General features: G+C 35.6%; 1 protein-coding gene and 1 long non-coding RNA gene across 4 annotated transcripts in view; one reads left to right on the top strand and one right to left on the bottom strand.

Moving 5' to 3' along the window:
• The window catches only part of LOC131538913 (uncharacterized), an 80,131-nt gene that overhangs the window by 33,649 nt on the left and 27,273 nt on the right, over window positions 1-19,209 (top strand). The gene's annotated exons all lie outside the window — the stretch shown is intronic.
• On the bottom strand, window positions 28-18,858 carry si:dkey-27h10.2 (uncharacterized). 3 transcript variants are annotated; one of them, XR_009270748.1, is made up of 11 exons: window positions 18,280-18,858; window positions 17,797-17,997; window positions 17,505-17,633; window positions 17,129-17,167; window positions 15,022-15,101; window positions 14,826-14,919; window positions 14,668-14,748; window positions 9,927-10,121; window positions 9,736-9,827; window positions 4,507-9,342; window positions 28-868 (listed from the first exon to the last, which is right to left on the bottom strand). XR_009270748.1 is itself a non-coding variant. In XM_058773054.1 (10 exons), exons 1-9 carry the CDS (start codon window positions 18,308-18,310, stop codon window positions 9,769-9,771), a joined length of 909 nt encoding a protein of 302 aa, XP_058629037.1. In that variant the 5' UTR covers window positions 18,311-18,614; the 3' UTR covers window positions 28-868; window positions 9,736-9,768. The 3 variants fall into 3 exon arrangements, 2 of the variants coding, with proteins under 2 accessions (XP_058629037.1, XP_058629046.1); XM_058773054.1 differs by lacking the exon at window positions 4,507-9,342 and having other exon boundaries at window positions 18,280-18,614; XM_058773063.1 differs by lacking the exons at window positions 28-868; window positions 4,507-9,342 and adding an exon at window positions 9,356-9,534.

Genomic DNA, 19,209 nt, shown 5'->3' with positions numbered 1-19,209 from the left:
ATGGGCGGGAACAAAAGAAACAAAGAATCAATCTGTAGTTTTATTAAAAAGCCTGGACCTGTCAAAAGTGACATGTTTTGCATAATCTGGTTATTTTCCAAGCATCCTTTTGCTTGGAAAATGAACTGAGATATCTGGGTGCAAGAACATGGAAAAAGTACACATTTATATACAGGCGACAACAATACAAAGCTGGTTGAACATTTACAAAATTATCCTTTTAAGATTAGATTAGATTGTCATAAATTAGGTTTAAAATAGTTACAATTTTAAAATCTAACATACCAGGTAATATTATGCTAACTGTAAAGGTAATACACCATGGGAACAAAAATATGCAGAAAAACAGAAACTCCATCAAGTTTCTCCATGAAGTTGTACTCATTAAGTTTACGTATATTTCCTTTAACCCTAAAACAACACAATGCATTTTAAAATATGAGTAAAACACTAGTGAAAATGTATACAGAAAATTCCTTTACATTAACACAATACACTGGGCCCTGTTTTTACAGACTCTTCTTAGTCAAGTCAAGTCACCTTTATTTATATAGCGCTTTTAACAATACAGATTGTGTCAAAGCACTTAACAGTATCAAATTGGAGGATAGAGTGTTAGTAATGTATAATGATAAGATTAAACACTCAATTTTCAGTTAAAGGCATTTCATTATTGAATTCAGAGATGTCATTGTCTAGCTCAGTTTAGTTTAAATAGTATCTGTGCAATCAAATCGACGATAATCGCTAGAAATTAAGTGCTGTAAGTATATTCAAACAATGGTGTTCTAACAATGACTCACATAGTTTACAATTTGGTTCAGCTGTTACTTCCAGTTTAAAAAATCCATCAGTCAGGTTCAGACATCTGTAAAACAGAGAGTTTATATTGTTTTAATTACAGTAATTTTCACATTTATTTAATACATCAACATACAACATTGGGACAATTATTTTGCTGATAAAAGAAAATAGGCTCCAAAATGCTAAAATCCACTTTACTTTTTTCCCATGAGCTGTAAAGCCAGCTCATAACCTCCTCCATGTATTTAGCCTTTGACATGACCACTTACCTCAAGCTAAAACATCTGTTTGACAGAAGAAGAGCACTTAAAATTTATTGATGTTATTTGTGAAAAAGCATGACATGCTGATATGCATTAAAGGCTTATTATGCATACTGATATAAAGGTAGAGAGTCTTAATATTTCATAACAAATGTGTGAGACATTTATGGACATTCTCACATTCATTCAAAACTGATAAGCTTCCTGGTTCTTCCAACAATGATATCTGTATTGAAATTTACAAATGGCCACTCTATCAACTGAAAATCTGCCTGTTATCCAATTTAACGCAAATACTTTCTTTACAGGCTTACTCAAAGGCACGAGTGGACCGTACACATCAGAATAGACTCGTTAGGCTCAGCTAGGGTACATAGTAAACTGAGACTGAGATAACAATCTCCCAACCCCCCTTAAATAGAGAGAGGAAAGCAGGTAGCTGGAAGACTGGACATTCCTTTAAGGATTTATCAAGACGAAACCAGAGGACTAATCTAAGAGCTCCAATCTGTTAAACTTAAGTGGAACCTCTAATTATATCAGAGCTGTTAGGGCAGGTTTGTAAAGCCAGTTTAAATTTCCATCTGAATACCTTTTTGTCCCTTTCCACTCTAGATTTAAGCTTAAGATACCCAACTATACTTTAAATGTAACAGATAGAGTGTAAAGCAGTTGTTGCAGTTTCTTGAGATACACATATATAATTTGTAATTCAGTTTTAAGGTCACAGAAGCCACATTTTTATGGATTTTTATCTTTGGAATCCACTTTTGTGACAAAAGTAAATCATTTAGTTCTCATATCTGCTTCCATTGGAGTCCAAACCTGAGGCTGAGGTTACACTTCAAGTGTCTTTCTTACAATCTTATGTCTGTTTCCAGGTGTGAAAATTGTGATTTGTGTATCCCATAATCCAAGAAGGACACATCCTGAGGGGATGAGTTTGTGAAAGTAGTGTTACCTCTTACACAACACCTACTGCTTAGAGATTCATTACTCGGTTTTATCGGCAAAAAAAAATCTCTTCTGACAGCCTAACAAGATCAACCGATAGTGAGCATCAATCAAAATCCTTCTTTCTCCAGTTACAAATAAATCTTGTAACATGAATAATCGTAAATTGAGACTCTGTTTCTCGTAATGTGACTTTCTATATCAATGTAATTTTATATCTTACAATTGCAACTTTATCTTGCACTTTATTTTTTGTTATTGCAACTTGTAACTGCAACTTTAGCTTTTATTTCACAATTACCTTTTTACTTTTTACCTTGAGTCGGGAATGGCTTACGTACTATTCCAATGCTATCTCACATGGCTAATTCGTACGAATTCGTACAACCTCACTGAATTTTGTACGATTTGTCTACACCCCAGTGACGGGTAGGTTTAGGGGCGGGGTTAGGTGTAGGTCACAAATTTATTCGAATTATGAAACTCGTAAAATATGTATGATTTAGCATAAATCGTATGAATTCGTACGAATTAGCCACCTCGTAAAATATGTTAATATATTTAAATAAATGTTAAAAAGTTAACGTGAATTAAGACTGTACTTCCAGCCACCTCACTGCATCATGCCAAAGCTGCCTTGTGAAGTCTTTCCTTTTACTAGCAGTTAAAAGAGTCTGTGTTGGTGGAGGGGTGTCCTGTCAATCCCACTCTAAGGAATGTGGCTGTGATGCCCAAGGCAGATACGGGCAGGTGAAGGTATCTATCTTTCAGCAGTGGCCTGATCACAGCCAGGCCTGTGAAGCCGCTGCTCTAGGACACTAGAATAGAAAGCTGGAAGAGAGAGAATGTGCTACTGGATGCCCTTCCTGTGAATTCTGTCTTTTCAGAGACCCATCAGTCAAACATGTGCCTGAATCTGTGTGTGTGGAAGGTCAGCTGTGTTTATTATTACAAAAAATAGGACAAGATGCCACAGATTGTAATAAAATAGTTGTTTTTTTATTTATTGTGTATATATCACAAACTAATATATGTTCAAAATTAAATTATCTTTAGATTCAAACTATCCACCTTCTGGTTGGATGCTCTCATGTTCTGGTCTCCATGGAAATCCATATTAAAATGGAGGTAAAAAGATCAACTGAATTAATTAAACCGATTTTTTTTTTTTTTTTTTTAAATAAAACCAAGTATAAAAATGTGCGAAGGGTAAAGTTGTGCATTAATTTGACTAGAAACACCAGAGACCAGAAATGTAAGGCATCTTTCTGTTATGAGGCGGATGAGATTTACACATTCAGGAAAAAGGTGGATAGAGAGAGTTTTCATTTTTGGGGTGAACTATTACTTCAATTAAAAAGTCCTATAAGATATTTTGAAGGTACCATTTGTTATGATTTTTTTTTTCCAAATATTAACAAATAAGAAATATTACTATCACCATACCATTTCACTGTAAAAATAAATAAATAAATCAAGTATTTATTAAATTTTTTTTTTTTAAATGTGAATGAACATTTATTTAACTAATTATAATACTCATTTCATGCAGCGCAAATATTTATTTATGTATTTAAATCACAGCCTTTGCAGGTTGGTAATCTCATTTAAGTCATATCACAATTTCAATTTGATTTCACTTAAATGTGCAGCCTTTTCTGTCATTGTAGTGAAACTACTGGAATGTTGTATCTGAAAAATGACCATGAGCTCATTGACAGTCTGCTCTCTAATTAGAATTGCTTGACCTTTGACCTCTCATTAAGTTCCCACCAAGAAGACGAACCACATGTCAAGCAAATGAAGAAAACTTGTGTGAACAGGCATCCATATTAAATGCATGCACACTTATTATGTCCGTATACATTTCAGTAGTATAAGAAAGCCATTAAATATGTACTTATTGTATGTGTATATATATATATATATATATATATATATATAAACGTACAGCTTGTGGCTGCAGCTTATCTGAAGAGACACATTATGTAAATTCTGAAATTATAAAAATGCGTTCTCATCTTGAACAGCAGAAGGAGAGGTGGTACTTATCCAAACATGGGAGGAGAAACAGGTTTCTTGCATTGCAGAGTTATTGTTAAATATCAAATAGGTTATTTCAATAAGCTGATTTTTGTAGTTATCAGCGTGTTGGTGTGCATGCAAATGTGTTCAGTTAATTTCTCTGAAGTTTATTCTTCAATGCAGCTGATAGAAAATAAGATGCTGTCGTCATTAAGACAATTAGCACACAAGAAAACGTGGACCAACAGTCACACTGATTATTTTACTTTTGGAATATTAAGAGTCCGCATATGGAACTCAGATGCCGTGAAATTCTCCTTTCTGTGCAGTTCAAACAAGACCAGACTTCAGTGGTGGTCAAACTTGTGTCGGCTGTTCAGAGCAGCTGGGTGGTGTTTATTGCATATACTGTGTTAAAGAATTGCAGTCTTGTTCGTGTTAGAAAAGATATCTTTCCTACCTTGTAAACCGTAACCAAACAGCATTTTCACCAGTGTGAACACACAATGAGGTAGTCTAGACTTCCAGAAAGGAAACTGGCTTCTTTTCTTTGTAAATATACATTAGAAAAACCAACAAACAAATATCAGTATAATTGTTCACCTGTTAGTTTCAGGTTTTATTTATGTATTTATTTATTTTCACAAAACTAGTTGTAGCAACATAAACTACTACTGTATTAAACAAAAAATGAAATCCAAGAATGAAAGGAAATGTATAAAGTTACACACAGAAGTTCCAAGAAACTCACAGGAAGTTTGAAATATCCATGAATGTTTGCCATGAACTAATTATCACCCCACTTAAATGACTTCACTGCTTGTAAATTCACCCAAGCAAATGTATCCTCACTGAAAGCGGCCATCATTAGAAGTATGAGTAGCACAGGATGGATAAAAAAAGCCTAAGCGAAAGGACAGCTGGAGAAGGACAAAATATAGATGAACTTTGAGTCTGACAGCCACTGTATGACAACAACGCAGTAAGGGAAAACATTATTCTTTTTTCTTTTTTTGCTTTCAGTTTTATTAGGTTTGCAAACAGCCATCAGTTAAATGAAAAAGAGAAAAACTATGTCAATGTAATTGATTAAAAAAAAAACAGGTGAACAGGTGGGCGAGAACGAGCTTAAAGTTTTCTGCCTCACAACTGTGGAAGAATAGTCATTGGCTCGACTCAGGGGCCTATTACATTTCTTTTATCCCGTTCTGTAAAAATAGCTGCAATCAAGGAAGGTGTGAGGATTTACAGGGAGATCTATAGGGACATTGGTGGATGCTCCCCACGTGAATCAAACATAGGCTTGCTGGGTCACTGTGGTGGGATAGACCTACATGGGTGTGGTCTCTACATAAAAAATCCTTTCATGACTTCTCACTGAGAGTGAATCGGAGAAGCTTTAGAAATATGAGAAGGGATAAAGTAGCTAAATATATGAACACACACTCCCAACAACCTAAACCCAAATTCTCTAAGTCTTATTGCTTAATAGCCTTGAACGTTCAGCACTTTAATGTTGATGACACCTGTCATTGAGAGTCTTTTATAGCAAGATGCAGCAGTTTCTACAGAAACAGGTTTTGCACACCTTTAAAATAATAGGTCACCCGAAAATGACGTCTGTTATCTTTTACTCACCCTCATGTAAAGTTCATTTCTTCTGAAGGACACAAAAGAAGATCTTTGAAAAGTAACATTAAACCTCATTGGTTCTTGTGTATCATATGACTTGACATCATGGCACAAGAACCAATCACCATTTTGATTTAGGCTTAATAAATGGTTTGATTTGAAAGTGAATAACTATTTGCATTTCACTCTATTCGTCAAACAAAGAATAATATTGGTAATAGAACTGAAGATGAAGAAGACTTTGATTAAACCAGTGGAATTGTTTGGATTACTTGTACAAAACGTTTTAATTCCATTTTGAGAGCTTGAACCTGTTGGACCCAATTGACTTTTATTGTATGGATAAAAACATTCTTCAAATGTCTTCTTTTGTCTTCTGCAGAAAACAGAAAATTGACACAAGGGTGAGTAAATAGGGTGGATAAACTGTTTGAAGTGTGAAGAGGAAGTCTTTAAGAACATTGTTTGCAACATTCACTTTGCAACACTGCCCAAATATGGCTTTTTCTCTTGCTACCAAATACAGTCATCAGTGTTTGTGTACATACAAACACTAACATCCCATTGAGTCAACATATGGTTAATCCTATAAATAAAACCATAATGTATCAATGGAACCATGGAAACATAAATAACTAACAGTTACCACCATCAAAGAGACCTAAACTTTACCAGTGACCTACTGTAGTATGCTTCTTCCGCCTAACACAGTTACCTCATCGATTCTTTCTGATATGGTGAAATGTTTATGTTGTAATTGCTAAGTAAAGTTACACACAACTTTGCTACTACACTCTTAAAAATAAAGGTGCTTAAAAGGTTCTTCACAGCGATGCCATAGAAGAACCATTTTGGTTCTACACCATTCAGTCAAAAGTTTTTTTTTGTGATCTCTTTTGTGAAACAGAAAGGTTCTTCAGATGTTAAAGGTTCTTTATGGGACCATTTAGACAAAAAGGTTCTTATACGGCATCGTGAAGCACCTTTATTTTTAAGAGTGTAGGAAAAGCTTACATTGAAGCTTGCAGGTTTCAACTTAAACCAGAAGGCACCACCTGGAACAGCTCTGAGTTTCTCTCTTTCCCACTCATCCGAAGTTACACCTGGCCAGGTGAGACAATAACCACATCAAAACGCTAGTCAACAACTGCATGTGTTCATGTGCAAACACACATTAGTTCCACACCAAAGCACAGTGTGTAATACTGTTCAGGCCTGGGCGAGTGTCAGATTCTTCTTGTAAATCTAGCATTGACTTGGCTTCTTTGTCATTAGACGGGCCACTCCTAAAAAACGTTTAAAGATTTAAGGTTTCAGATGTTTTTCTTTGTTTTTTTAATATGGAATTCATTAATGTCATGGACAGATACTAACCATTTGTCATTTCAGTCTTTAGCAATTAAAACTGAAGGTACTGCAATAGTGCTGTTAGAGCAGACAGAGCACCATTGGCCAACAATGTAAGTGCCATTACTAAACTTCTGTAGACTATGTGTCCTGTCTATAAACTTGGAAATCCATGTATAGAGACCAACTGCTGTTTGTCTGATAAAATACTACTGTCTAGTTTTTTTTTTTCCTCTCTCTGTTGAGTAGACTAAGCACCTTAAAGTTAATGTATATAGGTACAACTGAAGTATTTATGAGAGCCCTATCAACTCCAAAACCTGGAAACGGAGCCCCTGACAATGACTGGAGAGCACATGAAAGCAAACCCTTATTGGAAAATAATACCCTATATAATAGTCCCTGGGGCTCTGGCTAATTATACTGCTTTATGAGCAGTCATGGTCATTAGTTGTTATCTATGGGGGTGGGAGAACATGACCTCTTTCAAGTTCATGTCTCCAACCCGTCCATCAGTTCCAAACCAGCTGGAATGAATGAGAGGTTTTCTCTCCGTTTCCTCCCTTTGATTCTTTAACTGTCTCTGGTTTTAGAATGAGTGGACTTTTCCTTATTTTCTGCTAATTATAGTTTGTCTGTGTATAGTATTAGTAAGTATAGGTATTTTGGTAACACTTTATTGTAGGGACCAATTCTCACTATTAACTAGTTGTTTATTAGCATGCCTATTAGTACCATATTAGTTGTTTATTAATACTTATAAAGCACATATTCACCATAATCTACATCCCTAATCCTACCCAATACCTAAATTTAAAGGGGTGGTTGATTGCAATTTCACTTTTTTAGTTAGTGTGTAATGTTGCTGTTTGAGCATAAACAATATCTGAAAAGTTGCAGCGCTGAAAGTTCAATGCAAACAGAGATATCGTCTTTTAAAATTCTGGAAGTTTAATGCCTACAAAAACGACTGGTAAGGGACTACAACGAACTACTTCCCGGGTCTGATACGTCACTGACCCAGATAAACCCCGCCCTCGGGAACATGTAAGGAAGGGGGCGAGGCCATGCTGTGCTGCTTTAGAGAAGAGGAAGAGAAAATTAGGGGTGCACGTAAAAATCTATTCATATATGAATCGTGATTCTGTCTTCTAACGATTCTAATGGATTCACAAGTTTCAAAATTAATGTTCTAAAACAGCCGTTCTTAATACTGTTCCTCGCGTCGCCCTGCTCTGCATCTCTCTCTCTCTCTCTCTCATTCAGATCGTCAGATCAGCTCCAACAACTTATTCCAATTATACATTTTCACATGTAAAAGCAATGAGAAGCGTTATACATGGACGCGTGTGCGGTTGCCGTACTGTATTAAAGCTTTAATCAGAATAAAACCGTATATTAAAAGCTAACATAAGCAGTAGCATAATAACAGTGTATCTAAAAGTATGAGACAACAAACATACCATTAAGAGCCATGCTTGCACAGGTTTTGCTAGATACTCTTCACTAATATCCTCTGCCTCTCAATCAGGCTCAAATTGATAAGAAATATAGACGACGACATTGTTTACAATACAACCGGAGCACATGCCGCTGAGCTGAGGGGCGGGACGTTTAGACGCACGCTCGGCGGTTTAGTGAATCACAACACACTGAGCCAGCTAACCAATCAGAGCCCATCACGTATTTCTGAGGGAGGGGCTTCATAAAAGCAGGAAATAATCGAGGCGTTTGTCAGAGAAGGGACAGAGTGGTGTGGAATAAAGGTAAATTATATGAAAAATAATGCGTTTTTAAAAAAACGAAGCATGAACACATGTTAGACTGCACCCCATAAACACAATCAAGCCTAGAAAAAAAAAAACAGTAAACCACCCCTTTAACAACATACATACAACTAACTATTAATAAGCAGCAAATTAAGAGTTTATTGAGTCAAAAGTCATTGTTAATGGTTTGTTAATAGTGAGAATTGGACCTTAAAATAAAGTGTGACCAATATGTAAGCTGAGCTGTAATATCTGTAATAAAAACCTATACATGTGGGTCTAAAAAAGTCTGAGACCACTATGGAAAATGGTCTTTTTGCACAAATATTTACATTTTTATTAAATATTGTATTACAAAAGGTAGACCTTTTTCAAAATGTCGTAGTATGTAGCCTATTTATTTATTTTTATATTTGCTGAAAATGTTACTGTTAATGTTAAACTATATACGTGTGGAATGACTGCTGTAATATAAGATCCATGGAGCATTCCATTGTCCAGACCGTGGGCCATCATGTATTGAAATGCTGATGAAGGTCTCTCATCAGCTGTTAACAGAGAAACAAATTTCACTGGGAGCTGCAAACAGAAATAAAGCCTTAACCTGCTGGGGCACAGGTGTGCAGAAAACACCCTGACAGAGAGAATTAAAGCTGTGGTAGATCTCTCAAGTGTCTGATGACATGAGACCTGGAGCACCATCTGATGTGATGAGAGATGGAATGCCCTCCGCCACATAGCTGCATGAGTAAAAAGTGAAATTTGCTTGGACTGACCAATGTGAATCGTGATATGAATGTGTGATTTATGCCCTATAGTGCTTTTAGTTACAATAATCATCAAAGTATACTGTTTTTTCCCCTTTGCTTGAGTACATCTCTAATGGAGAACAGCACTGTATGTACAGAATGTATCTGCATGGACTGCTGGAAAACACTTACCATTGTAAAATGTTGGGAAGAACCTGATTTATTTTAGAAGTAAAGCAAAGCATCAATAGAGATTTCAGTGAAATCATGCCCATTGCCCTTGACTGAAACAAAAAGAAGGAGTTGTTAAAAGAGAGAGAATAGCGAGAGATAGTATTAAAGTCTAATTGAAACATTAGAAATGTACTCTCAGTCTCACTAACCTTCAAGTCTTGTATTGTTGCTGTTGTTTTCATTGAGAACATCATCTAGGGATTCCATTGAGGTTTTGGTGGAGATCGTCAGATCTCCATCAGTCAGATCTACTACGGTCAGCCCCTCCATTTTATCCTTTGTGTCCTCTGTGGCCTGAGTGCTGGATAAATTCGGTTGGTTTTCTTGTTTAAGATCAGCTGATTCTGTAGGGAATATGTTTAAGTATTTGTTTTTGGCTGTGGTTATTGTAATGGATCACATAAAGAAGTATAACATAGTAAAAATCATAGAACATGATTTTTTACATTATATAAAAAAACTTCTTTTTTCCACAGGCTTACAAAATATTCTATAATTGTAAAGAATATAGTCACACATACAAGAGTATGAAGTTTAGTTCAGATAAAAAGCTATTTCTGTTTACAACAAAATTAAAATTAAAATGTATCCGTACCAACACCAAAAACAAATGTTCATCAAACTAAATGAAAACCAAATTCACTGTATAATAGCAACTGTTAATCGACAAACAAATTTACTCTGGCACTGTTTAAGTGTGAACACTCTTCAAATATTTAAAATGAGCTATTTATACTTTTTCCCGACAACTCTTAACTACTCTAAAAACACAATTGCACACAAAACACCTGGGTGTCTGGCCTCAGTGGTCTCAAACCTGAGGATATCTCATGCTTCCTATCATTTTCAGTGCAGTAAACCTTAAAAATGAGCAGTGGGAGAAACGGAATGAGCAGGTGGTAGAAACAGCCTTGTGACTGGAAAGTCAGCACTTACAGGATAAAGAGGCCTCGTAAAACCATTAGCCACTATGTCATTGCAATGCACACTTCTGTTTTATTTTTCGTCCATGGTCATTTTCTTTCCCTCTCTCATTGTTACTCTCTCTCTCCCACCATGTGGTTGATTTAGACCTGGAGGCGGTTGCAGTAAGTAAAGCCGCTGAAGCCAGGAAACTAATTGAGACCCATTAGTTCCTGAAGAGAAACCTGTGGAGCTTGTCAATGACAGGCAGCAGATTTTAGTGGGAAAAAGAACCATCCTGTGTGATTACAGGGAGCTTGACGAAAAACTGAGATCATAGGAAGTAATTCTGTGCTGTTAAGCTATTGCACGACTTGCTGTAGGCAAACAACCCCACTATTCCCTTTTGTTTGTCACGTTTGTTACTTTTACTTTGTCGTCTTGTCTTTACAAGGTGCTCATAGCCTAATCCATAAACACAGTTTGATGCTGTAACTGGCCTCAAATGAGTCAATTAGATTTATTAATATAGGGACCTGTTCAATGTATGGGCAAAATACATAAATAATCTTTTGTGTTCTGTAGTAGAAGAAATGGTAACACTTTAGTATAGGGACCACTTCTCACTATTAACTATTGGCTGTTTATTAGTACTTATAAAGCACATATTCTGCATGACCATATTCTACATCCCTAATCCTTCCCAATATCTAAACTTAACTACTACCTTAACTATTAATAAGCAGCAAACTGGGAGTTTATTGAGACAAATGTCGTAGTTAATGGTTTATTAATGGCGAGAATTGGACCTTAAAATAAAGCGTGCCCGAAGAAATCATGCTTGAGATGAAATGAGGGTGAAGAAATGACAGAATTTTCATTTTTGGGTGAACTGTCCCATTAATACTAGGATCAGGACTAGTTTAAGGCTGTTTTCACATGCACAACCTGATATTGCCGAGTGCGACGTGTTCCTGGGTCAACATCTTTGTTGAAAATTTGGAAGATGGAGAGGACAGGGAAGGGGGTGAGGAAGAGCTGACAATCCCTAATCATGTCACTGGTCAAGACATTTGCAGAGCCTTAATAATAATGATAATAATAATACAATATAGCCTGTATAAAAAATATATACAAGTACTAAACTGCTTAGTTCAACCTCAAGCATTACTGTTATGTTGGTGTCTGGAGGTGGTCTGAGGACGATTCACTTTTGGGTCCTTTTAGGAGGGCCTGAGATCACTTGTTTGTTAACATATACTGTACAAGCTGAACCGCTCTGAAGGCGTTTGCAGGGCTCAAACGAACTAGGTGTGAAAACACACTAACATGAATCCAGTCCAAAAGGCCAAAAGTCTTACACTTTTTTTACCATCGCTATGACAATTTTTTCAATACTTTTAACAATTTTCCTAAACTTTCTAAACACAGTTAGCACAACATCCGTCTGTGTAGGCTATACAATTAACATATTTCTTGTTGCTTTGACACAAAATGTATACAGTTAACACAAATTTAAAATGCTTGAACTTCTTTTACACACAAGTGCAATCAAGACCAAAACAATGTAATTTTACTGACACATTTTCAAATGCTTTCACACTGTATATCAGAACAGATAACATCATGTTGTAAAACTAACTTATAGGCTAAAGTCAAAGTGAACAGCTGTTCATATTGTGAATTGAAACACAAATATGTCCCTTGTATTTTATTCCATTGCTAATGAGAAACAGCTGATTGAAGCTATGCAAATATAGAAATGACAGACTTAGGTGTTGAGGTTCTTTCAATCGCATGATCATATGATATACAGTAAAAGAGGACCTCTTTGGGCTGATCTTGTCAGGAAAGTGCACTCTGCATAAATGTGAGATTGGCCCCTACAACACCGACTGCCTTCTGTTTTAGAAGACCTGCATGAAAGACTGGTGCCAGAGGTAGAAAAGGGACAGGTGGGAAACCACTTGCCAATATACTCCATATATATTCCTTGCCCTTTACTCCAGTTTCCTCAACCCCATTGAGGAGTTTTTCTTAGCCTGGAGATGGAAGGTTTTTGACCATCATCCGCAGGCTAGTCCATCACTCCTGGATGCAGCATGCCAATACATCACAGCTGAACAATATACCAGGGGTGGATAAGGCATACCAAAAGATTCTTCCCAAGATGCCTTGCCAGAGAAGACATTAGGTGTGATGTGGATGAGAACATGTGGCCAAACACAGAAGATCAGGCAGATTAGATGAAATATATGTATATATATATATATATATATATATATGTATATATATATTTTTTTTTTCTTCTGTGGCTTTTTCTGTTCATATATTTTGTATTTTCGCATAATAAATGACAGCTATTTTGCATTTTATTGTTGTTGTTTTCTTGCCTTCTTGTTTTCTTTCTTGTTTTTCTAATGTCCTGTTGCAAATAAAGGCTTTACTGCAGCAATTCTGTCTCTGCAGATGGGTGGAACTGTAATGTCATCTGTTCTGCTTTTTGTATTTTAAATGTACTTATATAAATTACACAGTAAATTCCTATCCTATGACCAAGAAATATGAAAGTGACATTAATGAAGGTCAGAAGCACGTTTGAGAAATTCATGCAATATCAAAGGAATGTTTTTGTTGATAAAATATATTTTATTTTATTTTTATTTTTTGTCTCTCAGTTTCACCCTCTTTTCACTTTCTTAATTTTATGTGAATAAATAATCTATTTTCTGCACTGCTTAAAAACGACAATGTTGTTAATAAGGGAACTTCTGAAGTTCCTCAAACTGCTAGACTGTAGGCAAATAATGTAATATCCTGTTGCAAAAGTTGTGAAGGTGAAACATGTAAGCTGTCATTATTTCCAGTGAACTGCAATCACCCTCATTCTTCAGTTTTCAGTAGAGATTTGGGATTGTTGATATTATCCCAAATAAATTAAAAGTGCTAGCATCTAACATCTATGAACAGTGTTTCTTAAAAATAAAAAAATAAATTAAAAAAAGTAAAACCTCTATCTGCAAACCCAGACAGGCAAAGCCATCTTTATTTCTGTTATGGGTCTTCCAGATGGAAAGGATCAGACACAAAGACCAGATGCCTCTGGTCAAAAGTGGCTATTTCCTAAATGCTGTAGGCATTGAAACATTGAAGCATGTCCATGCAGGCTCAGTTCAGATAATGGTTTGTGGCAAACACCAAGAATATCAGCATGAGAGAAATGCTTTGTTCAGAACTAAAAGTCTTCTTCTTTTTCTTTTTGTTTCTTCATTATCATCAGTATTGAAGCTGAAGTTGAAGATTCTTGGATATTGCACTGCTTTAATCTTGGAGTGTCCTTAAACCGAGTTTACTGAAGAAATTGGATCAGCCCTAAATTTGAGAATACCACTGATTTTTTAAATTATTATTATTATTATTATTATTATTGTGTCACAGTTTTATCATTGTTGTAAAATGTAGGATTCTTTACTGAGAGACCGGCAGCTAGATACTCTTGTCTTAGAAGTCCATCCAGTGGAGCTCTCTGTTATTGCAACTAGTTCAACAGCAGGGTTCTAGTCACTGGTTTGACTTTAGAGTTTAGTACAGTAGTTTAGGAACTTTCAGCACCGTTTCAAAGTTTAGGGTCGGTATATTATTTCATTTAGAAATGTAACTGACCACAAACTTTTTAAAGGTAGTATTTATTTAATTTAGTTTAATTTTATTTTATTTATCAATTTTTAATAACCGCTTCCCATATTTCCTTTTGTAGTGTTGCGTTCAAAAAGCAGCTTTCTCGAACACGCACAGTTGTTTCATATGCTTGCCTCTTATGCTTCTTAGTTCTTTATGTAGGCCTTCACACATACTGACGAAAATGTGTGAAATCACAACATGCAGTTAATTTCATGTGTTGAAATAAATTTAAACTGTAATGCATTTCACAAAATGTAGTGATAGTCATATACAGTATTTGACAGAAATCAGCTGCTTGTTGCATACCTTTCCCTCCCTCAGGCTTCTCAGCAGGCGCAGGGTCCTTAAGCGGCTCGGTGGACTCAACAGGACTGAATGTTTGCATATCTTCGGGAACAGTGTAGAACACAAGGTCAGTGTAAGCAGAGAAATCCCTGTGGTCGAAAGTTAAGAATGCCAGGTACCTTTGACTGATGTGGTGTCAAACACCTCTACATCCACTGTGCTGAGTGGGATCTGAACATCTTCTTGTTTGGGATGCAAGTCCACTGAGTACTTCTGCATTAGACAAACATGATCAGCATGTAATTTGTATATCCAATGTAATGATTATAAAATATCAAATTCACAATTAGTAATAATTTATTAAAAATGTCTTACCCTGGATTTAGTTTTATGGCAACAATAAACTACCACCCCCAAGAGGCACAGAGCAGCAATAATAAAGATAACTATATAAGCTGTTGAGAGTAAAAACAAACAATAAGAATAATTAAGAACATACATCTTTGATCACACTTTATTTTTAAGGTCCAATTTTCATTATTAACAAACCATTTACTGTGACTTTTGCCTCAATAAACTCTTAATTTTAGTAAGGTAGTTGTTAAGATTAGGGATGTAGAATATGGTCATGCAGAATATGCTTTATAAGTACTAATGAGTTAAGTCGTGACGTATTGTCAAGTACTCAAAATTGGTGCTCTGCATTTAACCCATTCAAGTGCATACACACACAGCAGTGAGTAGTGAACAAATGCACACATGCACACACACCCACCCAGAGCAGTGGGCAGCCATTAGGGATTCGGTGCGAGAATCGAACCAGCAACCTTCAGATTACAAGCACCGACTCCCTAACCATTAGGCCACGACTACCCTCAATAAACAGCCAATATGTTAATAATAGGCATGCTAATAAACAACTAGTTACTGTTTTTCTCAGTCAATTTGACACTTTTCTCCAATGCAATGAACGTGTTCTCAAAACAATTAGCACAGCCACCCAAACACAAAATGATCTTAACCAAACACTTCAACTTTACTGCAAAATGAAGCACTGCAATTTTTTCTAGTAATGCGTTTATTAAAAGTAAATACTAACATCAAATCTATAGGTTTGTTCTCTGATGATTATAAAACATAGTCGGCTGTAGATGCACAAATACACTAATGAAAATACATGTTTATTGCAATTCTTCAACAGGGAGTTTTGTTATATATATATATATATATATATATATATATATATATATATATATAATGTCGTCTTTTATTTACATCTGGAAGAGAATTTCATTGCATTTTATCTACACTACATATTTGCTGCACTTGCGTCATAGGAGAAAAAATGTAAGAATGTTGAATCCATGCTTGACAAGCTCCTGTCTCAACATCTCCACAGGCCTCTTTCTTTGTGTCTGATGATGTTGTTCTGGACCACCATGTCAACAGTGCTGCTGTTCCATTCAAAATAATCTTGATTGTCCACCTGAATGATCTCAAACTTAAATTCTGAAAAATGTTTGGACTGTAAATAACTGAAGTTGTCCTATAGGACTAAAAATGTGTACCATCAACAATCATAGCACAACACTTACTGTAAAGCTTCTCTAAAGGAGAGGCCATGATTTTTTACATGGTCAATTAGGGTAATTCTGATTTCATTTGAAATTCATCTTCTCCTTCCACACTTCCTTCGTCCGTGTCTTCTTACAGTTTCTCCTCATGCTCTTTCCATTACACCAGCGCCCTCCTCTCTACTCATCTCTTCTCCCTTTCCTTCTCCTCTTTTCTCTCATCTTCCTCTCTGCTCACCTCTTTCTACCTGTTCCTCTCTTCTTCTTTTCTCTCATTACACCCCTTTCTCTGCCCACTCCACCACCTTATAGACTTACACCTCTTTCTTTATCGCCCCCCACCCCCATTTTTATCTTTATTTATTTTATTTTTATTTTATTATTATTATGCAAATTCATTCTTGGTCTTTGTATACTTTCCCTTTTATTATTACTCTAAAGCAATTGTGATAAATGTGTAAACATTCCTGTGTTGAGTGTATGATTAACCGAATAGCCAATTGAAAATATACCATGTTCTTTTGATAGAATGACAAATTACAGAGTTTTGTTTGTTGTGTTTGGACAAATGGTACATAAACGTTTGTGATTTGTGTAAAACATTTTTTATTTTTATTTTTCCGTATGAAAAAAAATTCAATTCAATTCAATTTGTATGAAATTAATGAAAACGTGCAATCTGTTTAGGACAATTACAAAGTGTTCAAATCACTGTGTTAACTGTTTTGAGAACAGTAACCTGAGTTTGGAGAAATGTGTCAAATCAACTGAGAAAAAGCTGTAATAGTGAGAATTGGTCCCTATACTAAAGTTTTGCCGCATCTTTTTATCTGTCGATTCAAAAATAAACAGGAAAACTGAAATAAAAACATGAATAAACATTGACAATAAGGAAAAAAATCGCTCACTTGGTCCATGGTTTTTGACAGGCTGCGTTGCTTGAATTGCTGTTAAAAAATTATTATGCATATACATAAATGCATTGCACAAAGAAAATAATTACATTTTTAGGTGAATAGCAAGTTTATGCTCTAATTTACTTTTTTCATTAATTGATTTATAGGTGGTTAATAAAAATAATTTATTTCGGCATGTGATGACAGTTATAAGAGTGAGCTACTAGAGGTGCACACTTCCTTCCTATGTGAGAATGACTCAGCCGTTATAATTAAAGTTAAAACAGAATTCTCACATTGCTCTTTTGTGCAAAATCAAATGTGTTAATTTTTATGATGAAAGGCACAATCAGTAATCATTATGCTTGCACAGTATTGTTTCACTTACTGGTTGTTTTGCTATTAGTTGTGCTTTTGATCATATTATTTGTGCTTGATTGTGAAACGGTCTTCAGAGAATCGTCTGTGGTGTAATTGTTGGTCTGCGGATGTTCTGAGGGCGGTGGAGTAGATGATTCTGTTGGCCAAAAAGGGAAAAAAAAAAAATCACCAGATGTAACGTTCTTTGGTTGAAGCAAGCAGCATAGCATATAAACTGGCTTACAGTTTTCCTACCAATTCTACCATTTTGCTGCATAAAGTGTGTGGACACAAGTGATCGAGCAAAATGAAAAAGCTACCTGATTCTCCATCTGATATATCCACAACCGTCGTGTTTTGCAGGGTGGCATTGAAGCTTGGAGAGGTAAAGTTGTCTAGAATGTCCTTTTCTTTGAATAGGGTGGTGTTGTCACTAAACACTGAAACTGGAGCAGTGGTATTTTCTATGCTGGATATCATGGTTGTGGCCTCATTTTCAACAGCAAGGATGAGTAAGGCACCTGAATTGTACAAGATAAAGGTCAGGTCATGAGGAACATGTTGTTATTACAATCTACAAATTATTACATCTGTAAATTATAACTACATCTACAAAAATGGCTTAACAACCAATTGAAAGAATTTTCTGCCCTTGCCCAACAAATGTACAGTGGAAAATAGACAATTAGTTTAAAGACTGATTTAAATCTTAATTCCACTCTTATTATTATTAGCTATTTGCTCAAATTTGATCAGTTATGCGAATTTTAAACAACAACAACAAAAATATATCTTTAACATACCAATGAGGAGATGAATTGATGCGCAGCACATCTTTAGAGAAGATACGGTCTAGTCAAATGTGTTCCTTCCTCAGGACATTCAGTGCTCAGTTTGAAACCACATAACTTCCACTTCTATGACCACCACAGGATGCAGCAGTTAGTTACCCAAAACAGGCACATAAGGAACTTGTGCACTTTTGTAAAGCCCTGTTTACTGCATTTGCATAATTCAACTAATTAAAATAAACTGGTTTTGTGCACTTTTTGTTTGCATCAAAGCAAAAAAGGGAAATACAGATGTATAGGAACATATGTGTTGCATTGTGGTTAAGCGATCACCTTTTTAAAATGTACACTTTGTACCTTATTTACCCTTTAAGGGTGCATATTAGTTTCTCAAACATGCATAATAGTACACAAATGATACAGAATTATTAGCCCCCTTGGTAAATATGAGCAAAGAAGTCTGTGAAAATAAATCTGCATTGTTTATCCTTTTGAGCTTCCATTCATTCATTGGCCATGATAATTAGCACCCCTAGAAATTCTTACGTATAAAAAAATCTATAAAGTATATTTCCATTCATATTTACATTTTTAGCACACCAGGGTGACTACAAACTTGAAGTTGTCCAGTCATGATATCCTCTTTCACAAGAGTAATGAGGTAACACAAAGGCCAAATTCCCTTAGCCATCCATCAAAATAAGTAAAACCAAAGAATATAGTTCTGATGTGCCTATATCATCCTAATGCACGGTGAGGAGGATAGTTTAAGTGGACAAGGACTTTCCAAGGATCACAGCTGGAAACTTGCAGAAATTAGTTGAATCTTGGGATCAGAAAGCTTCTGATGGGACTGGTTTCTAGGGTCAAATAAAACTGAAAAAAAGAGCTTTTTGGCACTCACAAGATGGGTTTAAAGAGATACACAGGGATTTAAAAAAG

This window comes from Onychostoma macrolepis, chromosome 01 (genome assembly GCF_012432095.1).
Source record: "Onychostoma macrolepis isolate SWU-2019 chromosome 01, ASM1243209v1, whole genome shotgun sequence".
NCBI classification, from domain to species: domain Eukaryota; kingdom Metazoa; phylum Chordata; class Actinopteri; order Cypriniformes; family Cyprinidae; genus Onychostoma; species Onychostoma macrolepis.
The sequence above is the reverse complement of the archived record's forward strand: the minus strand, read 5'-3'. Positions and strand labels throughout refer to the sequence as shown.